This window comes from Talpa occidentalis, unplaced genomic scaffold, assembly GCF_014898055.3.
Source record: "Talpa occidentalis isolate TD23 unplaced genomic scaffold, MPIMG_talOcc4v2.1 talOcc4.4, whole genome shotgun sequence".
Lineage (NCBI taxonomy): Eukaryota > Metazoa > Chordata > Mammalia > Eulipotyphla > Talpidae > Talpa > Talpa occidentalis.
Window position 1 is genome coordinate 96028360 of NW_023604295.1, and position 18904 is coordinate 96047263.

The 18904-nt window shown below is 35.1% G+C and overlaps 1 protein-coding gene across 2 annotated transcripts in view; it reads right to left on the minus strand.

Annotated features, from left to right (window-relative positions):
- Positions 1 to 501: 501 nt before the first annotated feature.
- RASA2 (RAS p21 protein activator 2) overlaps positions 502 to 18904 on the minus strand; it is a 117335-nt gene continuing 98932 nt past the window's right edge. Inside the window, exons 19-24 of one of the 2 annotated variants that reach the window (XM_037525867.2) lie at positions 18582 to 18691; positions 7158 to 7240; positions 6296 to 6504; positions 5556 to 5659; positions 5017 to 5206; positions 502 to 3476 (exon numbers count right to left, since the gene is read on the minus strand). In XM_037525867.2, the coding sequence (XP_037381764.1) occupies positions 3446 to 3476; positions 5017 to 5206; positions 5556 to 5659; positions 6296 to 6504; positions 7158 to 7240; positions 18582 to 18691 (727 nt within the window). In that variant the 3' untranslated portion in view covers positions 502 to 3445. The remainder of the gene's footprint in view (positions 3477 to 5016; positions 5207 to 5555; positions 5660 to 6295; positions 6505 to 7157; positions 7241 to 18581; positions 18692 to 18904) is intronic. The other variant, XM_037525868.2, reaches the window with a different exon arrangement.

The following is an 18904-nucleotide window of genomic DNA, read 5'->3' on the forward strand; positions in this document are numbered from 1 at the left end:
CTTTTCTGAGAAGAATAGAATGAGGGCTCTAAACTGTTTACCCAGATAGGAGTGGAACATGTTTTTGTATACTGGATGTGCCTGGCTCTAGGGAATGACAGACTCTTACATGGCATCTACTCACTGTAGGTCCTCAAAACAAGTCTGGTGAGTTAATAAAGACCACAATCCATCAAAAAAATCAGCTTAGTTACATGCAAGAAAAGAACACCAAGCCTTTTCCAGGTTGCTTTATTCTTCTTTGTTACTGAGGAATTCTCACTTCTACTATTCCCTTACTAAGAAGCATGTTGCATTCATTTAATTTAATTTTTTATATTTTTTAATTTTTTTAACTTTTATATTCTCCAAACAATTGCACCCCCCTTATTTTGACCCCAAACCCTCCTTTCCCTGCCCCCCTCCATAGTGTGTCTCTGGGTCATAGTTGTTTGTTGATTTTGATTTTTGCTTTCTTATAGTTATTCTTTTGCATTATTTTAAACAAGAAGAAATTCCTAGATTAGTTAAAAAAAAAAAGGTCTCAGAATGGACAGACTTGTAATTTATTTCAGTTATTTCCAAGCGGCAGTTACAAAAGTTTTTAATTTTTATAATACTCTTGATAAGAAAATAAAATTTAAATAAAAATACATTCTCAACAATACAACATGGTTACACAAATTCACTACATTAAGTTTTGATAACTTACAATTTCAAACTGGACAATGTAAAAACCAATATTTACTAGTACCAGGATGAGTCCCAAGTTAATAAAAATGGAAGCAGAAAACAGCAAGCCAAACTAGTAGTTTAACTCTAGAATGAGTCCTGTACATTTCACATTGTGTAAGATGCTGAAAATTTTCTTCTCTTCAGTTTTATTAGGGTGTACCATTAGAGCAAATTATAGGTGCTTTTACTTTAAAAAAAGTTTTCTAAAGCCATTGTGTGAGGGAATCTGCTAAATGAGAAAGACTTGGTTTTAAAAACAGAAACTCAAAATCCCCTGTGTCACCTATTTTTTTTGTATAATAATAATAAGAAAAGCCTCGTATGATACTTAAACATTACCTGTGATATTATAAACATATTTCTTTGGCAAATAAAATAGTTAAAATTTGAGAAATTATATTTCTGGGAGTAAAAATTTTGCTATTGCCCATCATTTTATTAAATGAATTATCAAAAAAACAATGCTAAGCAAAAAACGGAAACAACAAAAGTCACAGATGACTGTCATTTCAACTGATGGAAATGGCTAAAATAAAAAGAACTGGCATTTATGAGTTTCTCCATATTAAGCTTATCTTTCCCTCTTGGGGTTTTCAGGTTTTTATGGAAAAGTAGTAAAAATCAAAGTATTCAAAAGGAAGGAGGAAGTATTCAAAATTCTAGGAGGAAGGCCCCTAGAAAAACCTGATTATCTTATGGTCATACTGACACAGACTGTTGTTTCAAAAGTCTTTCAAAGAAAATTAAACTTAATTTCACAATACTCCTTTTCGATGTGCTAAGTTGGTTAATTTTGGTCAAACTGGCAGTTTAAAAGTGTCAAAGTGAGAAAATAACTACATAAATAAACCCTTTCTTTAAATTCAGTTATGTACTCACACAGCATTAGTCCTCTTAGTAACGCAGTAATCTTTAAAAGCAATAGGGGATCTGATATGAGAAAAAATTATAAGAAGTCTTTCTTTTGCCTAAAAAAAAAAAAAAGCCACCTAAGAGTAATGAGTGGTACCTGCAATGCTCCATATTCCTTTCCCTCTTAGAGGGAAATTTCAATCTTAATGAAATTAATGAAAAATTTACTTAATGGCTAAATTCTTTCACATTTGTAACTCTGTGTAGTTCATGGAATATATAATGGTCATAAAATTTAAGACTCTTTCAAACGTGTCCTCAAAAATGGGCCAGGAATACCTATCAAACTGTAGACTAGGGTTGATTCTTGAATAAAATCAATTGATTTTACAAGTCATTTAAAGAAATACATTGTTCAGTTTTATTTATTTATGGAATAACTTTGGTTTTTAAAAATAATTACCTGATAATAATATAACTTAAAAATAATTACAAATAATATAATTGGTAAAGTTATCTTGAAATATAGCTTATGCTGAGGGAAACAAAAGAACTACTAGGTAGACTTACATTAATAAGTCACAGTTTTAAACAGAAATATGTGTAAATACTCCAAGGTTCAAAGTACCACATTTAGAAAATGTTTTCAATTTAAAAAGATAAAATAAGAGTACCATAGTTTTTAATACTGATGAAGCAAAGTGTATCCCTCTTAACTTCAAGGTGGCAACTTGCTTCGAATGCCTATTTACAGTGATAGTTTTTAGAATGAAAGTAATTACAGAAAAACAATATTCAAACAGTTGCTTGTCCAAATTCCATTTGGATAGCAGGCAAAAAGGAAACAGCAGTGAAATATAAACATTTTCAGGAAAGCACTATTTCTAGTCTTAAACACTGATCATTCAACTGATCATAGAGATTAGATACTATGGAGTATCTAAAATATAATCTGGCGGCCAGATTATTAAAGTGCGCCAAGTGACTGTTTTGCAGTTAGTTCTTAACCTCATGCTAGGAGGAAGGGGTCCTTATAGTGGCCCTTATAATAGAATGGAATAACAGGTGGAGTCAAGTGAGTTTCCTCCCACTTTCTTTCACTGTTTACTTTCTCTTCTTTTTCAAAAGAAATGTTCTTAGATATCAAGAACTCTTAAATCAAGAAAGCGAGTACCTACTATTTAAAACAATAAAAATTTAGTGGTCTCAGTTTATTTCATCTGCCATCACTCATCCCAAATGTAAACAAGATGCACACAATAGTACATGTTCCCTGATTCCTTCTACTGAGTTCTGTTTACATCTTTAAGTAGACAAAAAAATCTACCAACATTCAAGGATGCTTTGGCAGTAGCTTGACAGCTTCTGTCATTCCTAATATAGTCTGCAATGACTAATGGACCAATAGTGAAAAAAAAAAAAAACGCTTTTCTTTTGCTGAAGAGGGTATAGATAAACTAAACAGGAAGCTCTGAATTATCATGGATTGGGATTTTCTAGGAAAACACAATGTTGGCAGTGTAGAGCAGGCACTAATGGTAGTGAAAAGTCCATAGAACATGGAGTGTTACAAGAAAAAATGGTTTCCTGCTATGAATTCTCCTTTTGTTACAAAGCTTCTATAGGAAGATTTCTTTCTATTAAAAAGAAGTTGTAGAAACATGGCTTTTAACACATTCTCTAGTAATTCATCAAATTCTCTAGTAATACATCAATACCAGGATTCCCAAACAATTTCAATTATTAAATATTCAATACAATGTGAATACAGGTGACACTGAAGCCAATGTTCATTCTTAAATACTATTAACGAAATAGATTATGATTGAAAACTCCAACAAAAATATTTTCCAATTCCTCTGAATCAATTGGTCAAACTCTAAGATGTTTTTCCAACAATTGGGTTTTCCCTAGAAATAAAAGAAAATCATTAAATGCCTGGCACTATTTGAGAAGCTACTAATGCAACAGTGAACAAAATAGAAAAAAACGCTTGCTCTCAGAGAGCTTACACTCTGATAGAGGAGAAGTAAAATGAACAAATAAAATATTTAGTACAAGAGATTTGTATTTTTTAATAGAGAAAAAGCTGGAAAGGGGTGTACTGTGTGTGGCTCAATGGGAAGGTACTATTTAAGATGGCTGGTAATGCATTGGCTAGGGACTCATATGGGAACTCCCTGGAGTTCTAAGAAAATGGAGTCACTACATTGGAGGAGAACCAATTACACTAATGTAGAATGGACAGGCTCAGGATGTTTACAATAATCTTTCTAATGTATTGATCTACCCAGACAGAAGATGACTATTTATACCTGTGAAACAGATTTTTATTATTCATTAATCACAATTACAATCCACATAATTTTTAAAGAAAATTAAAATGGTGGGGCAGGATTCAAAGTCTCCTCACTAATCAGTTGTATGATCTTGGGCAAGACAGTTAACTTCATTTCAGATTTTCTAGTTGCAAAATGGGCATGAAACCATGTTGGGCTGATGAGGAATCAATGAGAGAGTGTACATTATAGCAAAAACTTAACTGCTGGTTCAAGAACCATCCTCTCCCTATTGACTTTTGTGCAAACAAAACCTTGATTCTGTGCTAACTGGGCAGCTCTGTTATTTCAGAGGAAGAGCTGGAGGTAATTTAGACATGTTGTTTTTTTCTCTGAGCAAGGAAGAAACAGCTCTTTCTGCATCTGGATCATACTATGTAAAACTGTATAATCCACATGTGCCCCCATGAGGGGAGAAGCCTGAGGAAGACATAAATTATCTTGCCATGTTGAAATGCTGAATTAACCAACTATAGAAGCTGGGACTTAATTTGTGAGATAAGAAATGAAGAATATTAATTTGTAATAAAAAATATTACAGATATTTCTTATTGTTTATGCCACTTCAATTGGGCCTTTCTGTTACTTGCTGCTAGTAAGCAATCTTAAGTGATATGAGGAAAAGTACAGCGCCTGGTATAGAGTAAGCACCTAATATATGTTAGCAGTTGCTATTACTATTTACCATAGTATCTGAGATAGATCTAAAAAAATCAACTATAAAATGATCTTAGCACTTTTACTGGTGATTCTTTTTAGTACTTAGTATGGACTGGGCACTGTAGGAGATATAGAAGATCTTACTGTAAAAACAACCCAAAACCAAAAAACTACTAAGTACTCAATTCAATGAGTTACAATGAATTTAAGATCAAACAAGGTGGTAAAGTATGGCACCAACACAATGAAATGACACCAAAACTGAAAAAGGAAAAGAACACTGTGTGGGTGACCAAGGACAGATATACCTGCACAAGAGAAAGCTTCTGATTTGGGTCTTGAAAGGTGAAGCTAAGCAGGAGGCCTGGATTTCAGGTGTGAGTACAAAGTAGTTGAGGCCATCTCAAACTAAGTTTTAAAGTATGTTTAAAGTAGCTCTGAAAATACTTACTTGCTCCCATATTTTGCACTACTTGATCTTTTCTTCCTATACTTTTCATGAGGTTCATCTAGCTTCTCTATGGTGCTTTTTATTTGCTGAATTGTCTTAAAGGTTGTTACAGAATCCTCAATTAGAAAGTTAGAATAATCATCAGGCTCTTTCTGTGGTCCTTGATAGACAGCTATAGTTCCACAAGCCTCTATAAGAAGCAGTAAAATTTTTGATTAGAAAACTAAATTGCAAAATGTAATTTGTAGCACAAATATGAATTTTTCAAGTGTCTCAAACTGAGGAGATGTCCTCTGGCAAAGCATACATAACTAAAATACATACATTTTATTAGTTATGATCATCACACTTAGGTAAAAAAAGTAGTATTTTTACCTCATCAAATCTATGGAAAAAACCCCTTCTGGGAGTCTGTTAGATGAATAACATTTTGGTAAACTTAGGAGTATTTTCAAATTTTAAGATAATGCCAAAGCAATACTTCAGGAATTGGTAATGAAGGATCATTGTTACAAAAAATACTTTAATTATATATTTACCTTCCATTTTTTGCAGCTTAAGTAAACTGAGGGTAAAAAGGGAATAAATTCTTTCTGTTTCTCTGTCTTCATCAATATCTATTTGGATATCGGCAGGGATACCTCTATGATAAAAATGAAATTAAAGACATTGGAATATTTTTACTTTGTTAACATGTGAAAGACTTCCGATGGTCTGAGACTAAAAATAGAACAACAGAATTTTGCAGAAAGAAATTCAGAATGGAATAAAATGAAGTCAAAGAGGTTTGGTTGTTACGTGACTAATCAAAGGGAAGGGAATTTTCAAGTGAATCATTTTAACAGCCTGTATGTTTAATCACAAAAGTCATGGTTCCATACACAGAAAGAGAATGCTAAACTCTTCCTTGATACCACGCTTAACATAGCATATCTAGTTACACATTGCTCCCTTTTTTTAACTTTTGCAACCATTATTTTTATCATTCCAGAAAGAAACCCTGTGTCCATTAGCACTCCTCATTCTGCTCTCTTTCCAGCTCCCCACCAACCAATAAGCTACTTTCTGTCTTTATGGATTCACCTATTCTGAACATGTAATATAAAGGTTATATAGTAAAGGGCCTTTGTGGCTGGTTTCTTTCACTTAGCGTTATTTTCAGGGTTCATCTGTGATGTAGTATGTGTCAGTGTGTCATTCTACTTTATAACCAAGTAATACTGCATTGTATGGATAGATCACATTTAAAACGCTGCTTTTTATTCAGAAAAAAACTTACGCGGTACATGGCTTGCAGCCGAGAGTGTTTTCACTGGTTTCCTGACAGCAGAGCCAGTTTCCATTGAGATATGCAGAAGGATGATAAACACTGAGCCTGTTCTGATTGCATCGGCTCACCCTGCAGAGCACGTCTATCCATTCATTAGCTTCTACACAATTATTTGCCTGGACATAGAGTGGTTTCTCCGTGTGTATTACTTGGAACATCTTCACAGGCAATTAAGATAAAAAAGTTAGAGAGACATTCTAAACATCAATGCACAGTATGAAATATAAATAGGTGCATAACAGAAATGGAGTGCATAATTGCTGCTCAGGTATCCTATGATTGTTATTTTTCAAGTAAGTTAGTCCCAAGGACAATTTCAATCACACGGTATGAATCAGTAAAACAGAATGTAACTTTTAGAAGTCACAAATGTCTAAAGAAAAGGACTATCATATACATAGCACTATAGGAAGGTAAGTTGAGATGGAGGAAAATGTTTGAGCACAGGCAAAGAAGTGGAAAATACCAAGAAAAAAGGAAATCATTTTAGTTGTTATTAGTATATGGTAAGTACAGAATGATAGCAGAAGATAAGGTTGTACAGAATGGTTGGGATTATATTATCTAATAGCTTGAGTGTCCCGTTGACAAATTTGATAATAAGGAAGTAATGAGAAAGTACCTTTAACTTAATAGGCTAAGCAGAGTATATAAGGCATCAATAATAATGGACAATTTTAAAACACAGTTCTCATCAGCAATTTAGAAACAAAATTAATGATTAATGGCTAACACGAAAATAAACAACCACTTAAAATATTCAACTAAGTAACATGTAGTTTTAAAAGCTCTAAATAGTTATGTAACTTACATTTTTCTTGTTGAAAGAGCTCTCTTCCAGTTTTTCCACAGCAAGAATGTTTTTCACTGGAATTGTATAAATTGCATCTTTGCCTAAACAACAAAAGAGGCAGGAAAAAATTAACTTCAATCAGAATTATAAAGGTGAGAGGTTAACTGTGTAAGAGTTAAGCTCATCCTTGATGGTAGGAGTATAAATAACCTACAGATTCCAAATGGCACATATATAAATATTCTTGGTTTTATGGAACAGATGAATTTTCACTGTTTTCTGTATAATGACTTCCTCTTTACCTTTTCCATATGAAATTAAAATATTTTGAAGGAATAATACAGGGAAAAATTTTATCTCTATATAGAAAATAAAAATGTCATATTTTATAACTATATGGGGGCCAAAAGAACCAATATACTTAGTAACAGAGGCCTACTTTTAAAACTTAGTAGAACATAAGTTTTCTTTCATGGAGTTATTACATGAGCAGTGAATCTGACTTACCAAAGTGGGTTTTTCTGCTTTTCTAATCTAGTATTTAATTAAGGCATTAACTCAAAACACTGATTTTATTTTTTTAAAAAGATTTATTTATTTATGCATACAAGAACTGGGATACAGGCCAGAGGTGTGTGTGTGGGGGAGGGTGAGAGGATTCACCAGAGACAGAGTGGGGAACAGAGCAGGCAGATTGACTGAAATACACTGCTGAAGGGAGGAGGGGGCGAGTCAGGAGAGGTCTGCTGCGCCATGTGGGTAGCTCTTTGGCTGGGGATGGAACTTGTGCTACAGTGGCTGCCGACAGCTTTATAGGTTGCTTCTTAACCCCTTGCGCCACCAGGGAGGTCCTCAAAACACTGATTTTAAATATGAGAATTGCTCACTACTTTCACATGTTGGCTAGCCAGTTGACTAGAGCTACCAAATTTACTCTGAGAGATATGAGAACAAAATAAAAAAACTTTATTTGGTAGAATGAATCCTTACTCTAAGATTCTGGAAATTTGGTTAAGGAAAATTTAGCTAGCTAAAGCAGCTCCATATTAATATGGCACAAGTATATGATGCATTTCAACTAGGAATTTACTAGAGGGTAAATATATAAACTATTATCAAATACAATTATGGTTTCTGATCATTTTGTAATGATATTCTTAGAAAATTCAAAGCTTTCCCATTCCCCACCCTCTCAAATTTCCTTTTAGTTAAGATTTTAAGTTAGTCCATGGATTAATATTTTTGGTCAAAGACAATTATTTTGTTAATAAAGAGTTTCTGTACTAAACAGAGACGTTAACATAGAATATTTGCTAAGTCTATTTCCTGGTATAAAATAGAAAATAATTCAAGTAGAAATTTTTTTTTAAAAAGATAAAATCATTGAATTCTGTCATAAAACTGAATGTCTACTATATAATAGGCTCTATTTTAACCACTTACAAAACAGTAGTAAATAGAACATTAAGAGGTTCAAAATGCAGTTTACATTTAGGTCTAGAAACTGATAAAAGACAAATAGTAGAGGGAAAAATAACCCCAGGTGATATGATAGAAGGTAGACAGTAAATTAGATTGTTTGGGAAGGTTTTTCTGAGAAATTGATGTTTAAATTCAACAAATACAAATCAGATATACAGTGAAAATAAGAAAAGACTATCAGGAGTTTCCTGGAAGCAAACCAAACCACATTTATGGGGGGTAGAGAGGGAATAAAATGAAGGGAGCCAAAGACGAAGCCACATGTAGGAAAAGACATCTATAAAAGTAGTAGTTAGAACTTCAAGCCATAGTCAGTGGACACACACAGCTGAAGAGGGATGCATTCAGACATGTATGAAGATGATTAATGGCTAAGCTGCATGTGTAACAACTGGGCCAATCAGGTCCTCATCCCCAACTCCTACTTGCAATAAGCAGCATCAAAAGAGGCATGTAGACTAAAACAGTAAGGATGTGTTGTATTTGGCTGTAGAGCAGTGCTACTTCTCAGGTGGGTAGGTGCTGATTCTAGCAAGATAAGAAAGGCCAGAAGACCAACACCAGCATCCTTGCCCCACAGCAGCTTTTTCTGTACCTCCTTCACAACCATAGGCAGTAAACTACTGAACAACGAAGCAGGTCAATGAACTATAAAACTGAAAGATTAGCAAATGACCAAAAAACAGAAACAAAAATGACCACACAGATGGATGAGGGAAATCAACACTCTGACAGAGATACACATATAAGAAAGAGAGTAACATTTGAAGCAATCAAGGCAGAGGTGACATGTCTATTGATACTGATCTGCATGAGGTACCACAGAAATCCCAGAGAATTAAAATTTTGCAGGAGCTTCTATCTTTACGTATATGTTTAAATATACAAAGCATATTGCTATTACTTGTTCATTTCTGGACAAATTTTAGCACAGCATATGTAGGGGAAGTATACCACTCCCAGGCACACATACTGTTGTAACGCCACTGGTGTTAGGGTGTAGGCCAGAAGTGCAGGGTTGTGAGAGGATTCACCAGAGACAGAGTGGGGAGCAGAACAGTCAGACTGACTGAAATAAACTGCTGAGGGGAACAGTGGGCGAGGCAGGAGAGGTCTGCTGCACCATTTGGGTTAGCAACCTGGCTGGGCCGGGATCGAACTTGGGCGGTGCTGCAGTGGCTGTGGATAGCTTCATAGTCCTGCAACTTAACCCCTTGTGCTACCAGGGAGGCCCTACACTTAGGAATTTTAATATCTGTCCAAAAAAAAAATTTTTGAAACAGAAAAGAATGAATGTTGAGGTAAAAATTACCGTTGAGAACATCCCATATTTGAAAGGATCCACTAAATGCTGAGCAGGATGGAAGAAAACAGACAATACCTAAATACCATCAGTAAAATAAAAGTACCTGAAGGTTTCAGAAAGTCCTAAGAGTTTCTATGGAGCATAGTGAAGACTGGGAATCAGATGGACATCAAGATTCTTACCAGCAATAAGAGAAACTAGTGAACACCAGAGTAGTATCTTCAATGTTCTGAGGGAAAATGATTTAAACCCAATCTAGCTATCATTCAAGAATAGGGCTTAAAGTACTTTTTTTTAACTATCCAAGACTTAGAAAATTTATCAGCCATAAAGCCTAACTGAAATAATTCAATGAGGAAGAACTGCAAAAGAAATAATGAATACAGGAAAAAGACAAATATGTTATTTAAGAAATAGTGCTAGGCAAAGAAATTAGAAAAACTGATGAGTACATATAGAAAATCAGAACATAATATAAAAAAGGTAAAATAAACATGAGAATCTAATATTAAAATTCCGGTGACTTAGGGAGGTGCTAGCAAAAGAACTGAAAGCATGTTACTGTTTTTTCTCAGCTTGTAGACATTGACTGTAGACATTAAGATAAACACAGATGTGTATATCTGCCAATGATTTAAAAACAGAAAAAGAATACACAAATTCTCTTACTAGACAGAACACAGTGCACTTGATTATTCCGAAAAGGTATTCCAGTAAAGTCAACTAAACAGGAAACACAAGGAAGTAATCACAATAAATGTGAACACATTAAATTTCCTTATTAAATAACTGGAACCCAGTTTCAATTAAAATCATTATTTCCTCAAAGTAAGTTAAACAGAATTTCCAAGTGATTCAACAATTCCATTCCTTGTATATACCTTTGAGAATTAAAAATATATGTTCATACAAAAAGTTGTAATGAATGAAAGTTCACAGCAGCATTAGTCATAATAGTCAAAAAGTGGAAACAGCTGATGAATATCCATCAGCTGATGAATGAATGTGATATCTATCCATACAATGAGATATTATTCAGCCATAAAAGTACCAATACATGATCAAGGATGAATTTTGAAAACATTATGCTAAGTGAAAGAAGCCAGCTAAGTGAAAGGTTATATACTGCAGTTCCCAATTTACATCAAATGTTCATAGAAACAGCAAGATTAGTAGCTGCCAGGTGCTAGAAGAATGGAGAAATAGGGAGTGACGTAGTAGATACAGGGTTTCTTTTTTTGAGTGATGAAAACTTACTGGAATTAGTGATAATTGTACAACTTCATGAATATAATGAAAATCAAGAATTTATATACTTTAAAAGAGTGAACTTAATGATATGTGAATTGTATCTCCATCAAGAAAAACTACCATCTCAAGAAAAATAGAAGTCTAGTTACATATGACCCCAGGGGACACAGCTGAAATTAAATAACTGTCACTCCATTTGTTGATAATAGTGTTAGAGGTTGAGCAATTACATTCCTCAGAAAACAAGTGTAAAACTAGGCAAATTAATAAAAGTAGTCACTTCAGGGCACTGGAAACCAAAGGTAGGTAAAAATATGAGACAGGCTTACTCATGAAAAACTGCTACAGTTCTACAGCATAGGGTAATAACTGAGCTTTTGGTCTTCCTGGGATGTTTCCATCTCCGCTAGTTCTGAGGGTCAAACTTCAAAGTTTTGTTGACAGAAGCTACAGATTTGGTTTCAGGGTGAGATTTCAGACATAAAAGAGCTATAGAAAGATCAAGATAAGGGGACCTTGGGCCTCCCCTGGTGGTGCAGCGGTTGAGCGCTGGGCTGCGAAGCTGCCCGCAGCTTCTGCAGCACCAGTTCGATTCCCGGCTGCCAGCGAGGGTCCCACATGGCGCGACAGACCTCTCCTGCCGTGCCCGCTGCTCCCCTCAGCAGTGTATTTCTTCATCAGTCTGCCTGTTCTGTTCCCCACTCTGGCTCTGGTGAATTCTCTCACCCTCCCGCGCTTCTGACTGTACCCAGTGCTTGTATAAATAAATAAATAAATCTTCAAAAAAAATTAAAAAAAAAAAAAAAAGATAAGGGGACCTCCCCTGGTGGCGCAGCGGTTGAACGCTGGGCTGTGAAGCTGCCGGCACCTCTCCTCTGCAGCGCAGGTTCGATCCCCGCCACCGGCAAGTGTTCCCACATGGCACGCAGACCTCTCCTGCTGCGCCTGCTGCTCCATTCAGCAGTGTACTTCATCCATCTGCCTGTTCTGTTCCGTGTTCTGGCTCTGGTGAATTCTCTCACCCTCCTGCGCTCTGCCTGTATCCAGTGCTTGTATAAAATAAATAAATAAATCTTTTTTTTTTTTTTTTTTTTTTCAAAAAAAGAAAGATCACGATAAAGAACTCTCTACATCCCTGAGTGTGACAAAAGCCTGGGAAGATTCATGAATTTGTGGTGTTTTTGATATGTGTTCCTTAATTTATCTACAGTTCAAGCAATAGAGGCTGGAAGTCTTATTGGCTTAAGGTACTTGAACTCTCTGCTCAAATCACTGGTTGATTACTAAACCAAGCAAGTTCAGGAAAGACCCTAGAAAGCTAGCTACATTTAGGTTAAAAAACATAAGCAAAGACATCAGCAGCTATACACTAACCAAAAAAGCAAGCATGAGCATAAGCAATTTGAATCTAGACAAGATTTCAGAAGTAACAAACAGCACCCCAGGTAATACATTGCCAGGTCACTACAATATATTATTTGCAATATTCGGATTTTAACTAAAAAATAAAATGTGGAAAGAAAAAGGAGAGTATGATCCATAATTGAGAAAAAGCAGTCACTTGAACTCACTCTGTGTGAGCTGAGATGTCTAATTTATTACCAACCATAGACTTCAAAAGTAGCTACTCATGTATGTTCAAACAATTCAAGAAAAACATGCTAATAGCCTTCACAAATTCACAAATATGATAATGTATCGTTTAAAACAGCCTCTTGAAAAATTTGTTCAATATGGGATCCCAAAAGTGGAAGCTTTAAAAAGAAACAAGTGGAAAATCTAGAGCCTAAAACTATGATCAGTGAAATGAAAAATTCAGCATATGAGCTGAAGAGAAAACTTGAAATAGTAAAAGAGTAAGTGAACTTAAATAGAAATGACCTAATCTAAAGACCAGAGGGGGGGGGGGAAATAATGAAGAGAGATATGTGAGACAATATCAAGCATGTGAGGATAGCATAATTGGAATGCTAGGACAGAAAAGAGGCAGGAAAAAAGTATCTGCATAAGTAAAAAATTTGTCAAATTTGGCAAAAACATTAGCTTATGGTTTAAAGAAACTCAGTAAATTCCTGCCTCTTGAAAAATTCCAATTGCCAGGTAATACATTTTATGCTTGTTATAATAACAAAAAAAGAAAAAGGAGTGGAAATAAAAATGGGAAAAATACAGGACCATTTTTATTATAACAAAATACAATTTATCTTTAAAAAAATGTTTAATGCTTTTCATGTTCTAAGAAATACCTGCATACTCCATGGTTACAAAGACATTTTTTCTCATGCCAAATTAATTTCTGTACAACATGAAGTGAGTGATACTCATTTTCCTTTCATGTTTATCCATTTGTTCCAGCACCACTTGTTGAAAAGTCTTTTCTTTCACTATTTGCCTTGACCACTTAAAGCAACTTGTGTATGTGTCTTCCTGGGCTCTTCTTTGTTGACTGCTCTTTAACTCTTAAGCAAAACTACAGTTTTGAATACTGTTTACATGTGTTACCTATGAATACTTTGTTTTGAAAACTGTAGCTTTATTGTAAGTCTTAAAATTAGTCTTCCAACTTTGTTCTACCTTTTCAACATCATTTTCATTTTTAATTAAGTCCTTTGCTTTTCTAGCCACATAAATTTTAGAGTCGAGTTATCAATTAAAAAAAAAGACTTGTTAAGATTTGGAGTAGGACTGTGCTAAGAGCAAGATGAATCTGAGAAGAGGTATCTCAAAAATATTGATCAAATTCACAAATACGATAATGTATCTTTTAAATGGATTCTCATCCCAGCAATATTTTGTACTTTTCAGTGCAGAGGTCTTGTACTTCTTTTGTTAAAGTCATTTTTAGTATTTTAAGGTTATTTTGGAGGAGCTGCTATTGTAAATGTTATTATTTAAAAATTTTTGTTTTCTGTTTGCTTTGTATATATGAATCTAGTATAGATTTGTATATATGAATCTTGTATTCCAAGGCATTGCTGAATTCACTGTTTTGAAGATTTCTCCCTCTTTCCCCTCTCTTTCTCCCTCCTTCTCCCTCCCATTATTTCCCCCTTTCCTGTTTTAGTTATCAAAAAAAAAAAAAAAAAAAAAAAAAAAAAAAGTGCAGAGCCTATTTGTGAAAATATAAACAGGTAATAAAACCAAGTCAACTTATGTTAAGATTTTTTTCATTAATTCAAAAGGATACCTGCACCCCTGTTAAACTGTAGCACTATTTACAATAGATAAGCTATGGAAACAACCCAAATGCCCCCAAATAGATGACTAGATCAAGAAGATGTGATAGATATACACAGTGGAATATTACTCAGCAATCAAAAGATAAACTCATGCCATTCGCAGCAAAATGGATGGAGTTAGAAGGGATCATGCTCAGTGAAATAAGCCAGAAAGTAAAAGAAAAATACCAGATGGTTTCACTTATCGGAGGAATGTAGAGGATCCAAATAAGGGATGAGGGGGAAAAAAGCTATAATAAAGTGAAAATCAAAATCAACAAGCAACTATAAACCAGAGACATTCTGCAGTGGGGGGAGAAGGGAGTAGGATGGGTGGGAAGAGCACAAGGGACTATGGCGATGGTTCACGGGTGAATTAGTGGTGGGAATTTCACGGGGACTGTAACTGAGATGAGAAAGCATACACTGTTAAAAAAAAGAACTATGTAAAAAAAAAAAAAAAAACTTAAAAGAATTCCAATGTTGCTACTCCAAAAAAAAAATTTATATATTTTTTAAGATTTATTTATTCATGTATACAAGAACTGGGGTGTATGCCAGAGGTGTGGGGGTTCGGTGAGAGGATTCACCAGACAAGAGTGGGAGCAGAACAGGCAGAAATACTGCTGAGGGGAGCAATGGGCGAGATAAGAGAGGTCTGCTGCACCATGTGGGTTGCTCCCTGGCTGGCTAGGGATCGAACTCATGCTGCAACGGCTGGCGATAGCTTGATAGTCCTGTCTACCAAGAATGCCCCAAGATTTATTTTCAAAACACCATGAAAGTTTCTTTTCTTTTTTTTTTTTTAAGATTTATTTATTTATGCATACAAGAACTGGGATATAGGCCAGAGATGCGGTGGGTGAGAGGATCCACCAAAGACAGAGTGGGGAACAGAACAGGTAGACTGACTGAAATACACTGCTGAGGGGAGCAGTGGGTGAGACAGAAGAGGTTTGCCTTGACATGTAGGTTGCTCCCTGGCTGGCCGGGAATCAAACTTGTGCTGCAGAAGCTGTGGATTGCTTCGTAGTGCAGTGCTTTAACCCCTTGCGCCACCAGGGAGGCCCCGAAAGTTTCTTTTAGATACAGGTTTATTAGCTAGTTTATTTGACATATGGAATTGTGTAAGCTGTGCACACACCTGTGTAACAGGTCTCCCCAAAGTAGATAATATCTAATCAAGTTTGGAGAACATAGAATGGAATTTCAAAGATAATTTTGTTAAATTTTAGTATGCTTGGTGAAAGTGCTAGAAACCTAGCTTTGGTTGTTAAAAGCAATTCATATAACATATTTGGAAGACATGGTGCTCTTTGAAGGGAACCATTTATTAAAAACACGTACTAAGTTCCTTAATATAAGTAGTAAAAGTTCCTTAATATAAGGAAGTTCCTTAATATAAGTTCCTTAATATAAGTAGTAAAAACATGTCTCCTACCACTGAGGATCTTAAAGGTTAAGGGAAAAGACCAAAGTAACGACCAATGAGTATGACAGAAGTTATCACCAAGGTGTTAAAGAAACATAGCAAGAGAATACTGAATTATTAACAGTCAGGAGCTTATAAACGACTCCCATAAGAGCTGACATTTAATTTGGTGCTTAAGGAACAAAAATTACAGGGATAGAGAAAGAAAGAAAGGGATTTCTAGGTAGAGTATATGCAAAAGCATGAATATAAAGGAGCACAAGTTAAAGGAGCTACAAGAGGTAGTGAAGGAAGCAACACATGAAGATGCAAAATGACGATGAGGTTGGGTGAGACTGGAAGAAACTGGAAAATCAATAACTGACTCAAGCATACAACTAGAATTTTATTTTGTGGAAAATGTCTATATTTCAGTATAGCTGTTCAGAATTAATCACAAACACTGGCCCCTAAATAACTGTCAAAGCAATGATGACTGAGAGCTGACTGAGGGACATATGATACTCATATGCAATAAGCTTATTTCGTGTAATGAAGATTAGTTACTTATTAACAATTACCTAAGTAGACATCAAAAATATTTGAGAAAAACCCTCAAGATGGAGAAAATTCCAGTAAACTGGCAAAAGACCACAGCATTTGATTTTAAGTGATAGAAACACTTGATTCAGAATACTAGTGTCCAGCAAGAGGACAGAGTGAGACTCAATTATTTAGAGCTATATTACAAAAACTGTGCAAGGCACTCTTTCAAAAACCAGAAGTAACACAGTAAATGAAGCAAGAGTCTATTTAATTAGTAGTCTTGGCTATCCAAAAAATACTAAGGAAACAAGAAGTATGCAAAACATTTGCGGAACGACCAGATTCTAGAGCCCATGCATCTTCAAAATCTCTTAATCTTATGTACAATTTTAACAAACATAGTACCTGCATCCTCACTAATAGTATATTAGCAGTAAGTAAAATGGAGGTGGGTTGACGGGTGTGGGAATGAGATATTACTTTATTCATTGACAGCATAAAAAATTTACAGTGACAGCCTGAACATAAAGAGGGTAGAGAAAAACTGTATAAAGCAAACAAAGGAACACAAAAAAGCACAGCAGTCCAAGGCATTTAGCTAAGGAATAAACAACTGAACACAACCATAGCAGTTCTGAACACATTATTAAATCAGCACACTATATAATAATTACTATTATCAATGCCAGACCGAGTCATCTAGAAAATGTTAACTTACGTTCAATGAACTCTTTTTTAGAAGGCAGGGAAGCATGTAACACATTTTGGAAAAATCCATCAAAATAGTTAAAATAGAAAGCATATATGCTTAAAACTGTAGGCTTTGGTAAACAATCTCAAAACTTCATACAAAAATAGAGCTTATTCTTTTAAACATGTTAAATTTCTTAAGGACTGAAAACAACATTGCTTCCACTATATCTCTATTATATTTGGAACCGCTTATTTCTAAATTCTTCCAGATTTTTATCCTCATAAGATCACGGGATAAGACAGAGTTATTGAGAACTGTGGAAGGACTTTGGGTCTATAAACTCTGAAAATTGCATGTAAAATTTTGTGTCTAAGTTTGTATGTACATTTTTCTGGAGGATAAGGTCCAAAGTTATCATGTGATTCTTTTTAAAAAAAAAGATTTATTTATTTATGCATACAAGAACTGGGGTGTAGACCAGAGTTGTGGAGGGCAAAAGGATTCCTCAGAAGAGTGGGGAGCAGAACAGGCAGATCTGCTGAAATACACCACTGATGGGACCAGCGGGCGAGACAGGAGAGGTCTGCTGCGCCACATGGGTTGCTCCCTGGCAGGTCGGGGATCGAACCTGTGTTGCAGTGGCTGGGGACAGCTTCATAGCTATCCCCTGCACCACCAGGGAGGCCCATCATCTAATTCTTAAGTCTTAACCCAAAATAAGACCCCAGAATATCAATGTAAAGATCTCTCTCTTTAGCAAAGACTGGTAACAAACAAACAAATATGTAATACCTGAATGTATCCTGTTGCTTGTTTTTTGTTTAAAAAAGATTTATTTATTTATGCATACAAGAACTGGGGCACAGGCCAGAGGCATGGAGGGGAGGCGTGAGGAGATTTACCAGAGTGGGGAACAGAACAGGCAGGCAGACTGAAATACACTGCTGAGAGAAGCAGCGGGCAAGACAGGAGAGGTCTGCTGCGCATGTGGGTAGCTCCCTGGCCAGATAGCTTCATAGGTTGTGTCTTAACCCCTTGCGCCACCAGGGAGACCCTGTTGCTTGTTTTTTAATGATTCTTGCCTCAAGCAATGATTTTGATTCTGTGAACACCTTTGGATCCTGACTGACCACTTTGAATAAAAAGAATCCCCTGTACTGGACCTGTGAGCTAGATACTAAACTCTTGCTAAGGTACCAAAAGCTAATAAAATTCAGCTGATATCACATTACCCCAAAGGAACAAACTTAAATAAGTTCAAGAAAACAGAGCATACTGTAGAAAAACAATTTTTAGTAACATAATGTGTAACAAGACTAATGTATAACAAAAAAATAGTTTATATGGTTATATTCTTATTATAAAGTTATAAAATTTATAAAATAAATTATAAAATATTATATTCTTTGTATGCATCACTGTAGGAAAATAAACTACAGTATTAGTAAAAAGACTCACCAGAGCAACATTAAGCAGCAAAAAATAGTTTCACTGAAAACCAGGAAAAGACCCCACAAAAAAGAATAAACACAACTACCTGGCTGTTTGTGGTAGGTGAGTTCTCTGCTTGTTAAGCAGAACCACCGTTTCTTGAAATTCTTTTTTCCAATCCGAGTTCTTCCCTGAGCTCTTTTATACATCTCACTGTCAAAACAACAGATATAAGCATTTAGCTAGAAATGTTAAAACCATTAATCCAAAAAAAGAATAGTCCTTAATTTTGAGTGACATGAATAATTGTAGAAGATTATGTTAATTATATTAAAATGCCTTTGCCATCTATGACTCTTTGCATTTATTTTGCCCATACTAAGGGAATATCTTTTTTTTTTTTTTAATTTAAAGAGCAGGTTTATT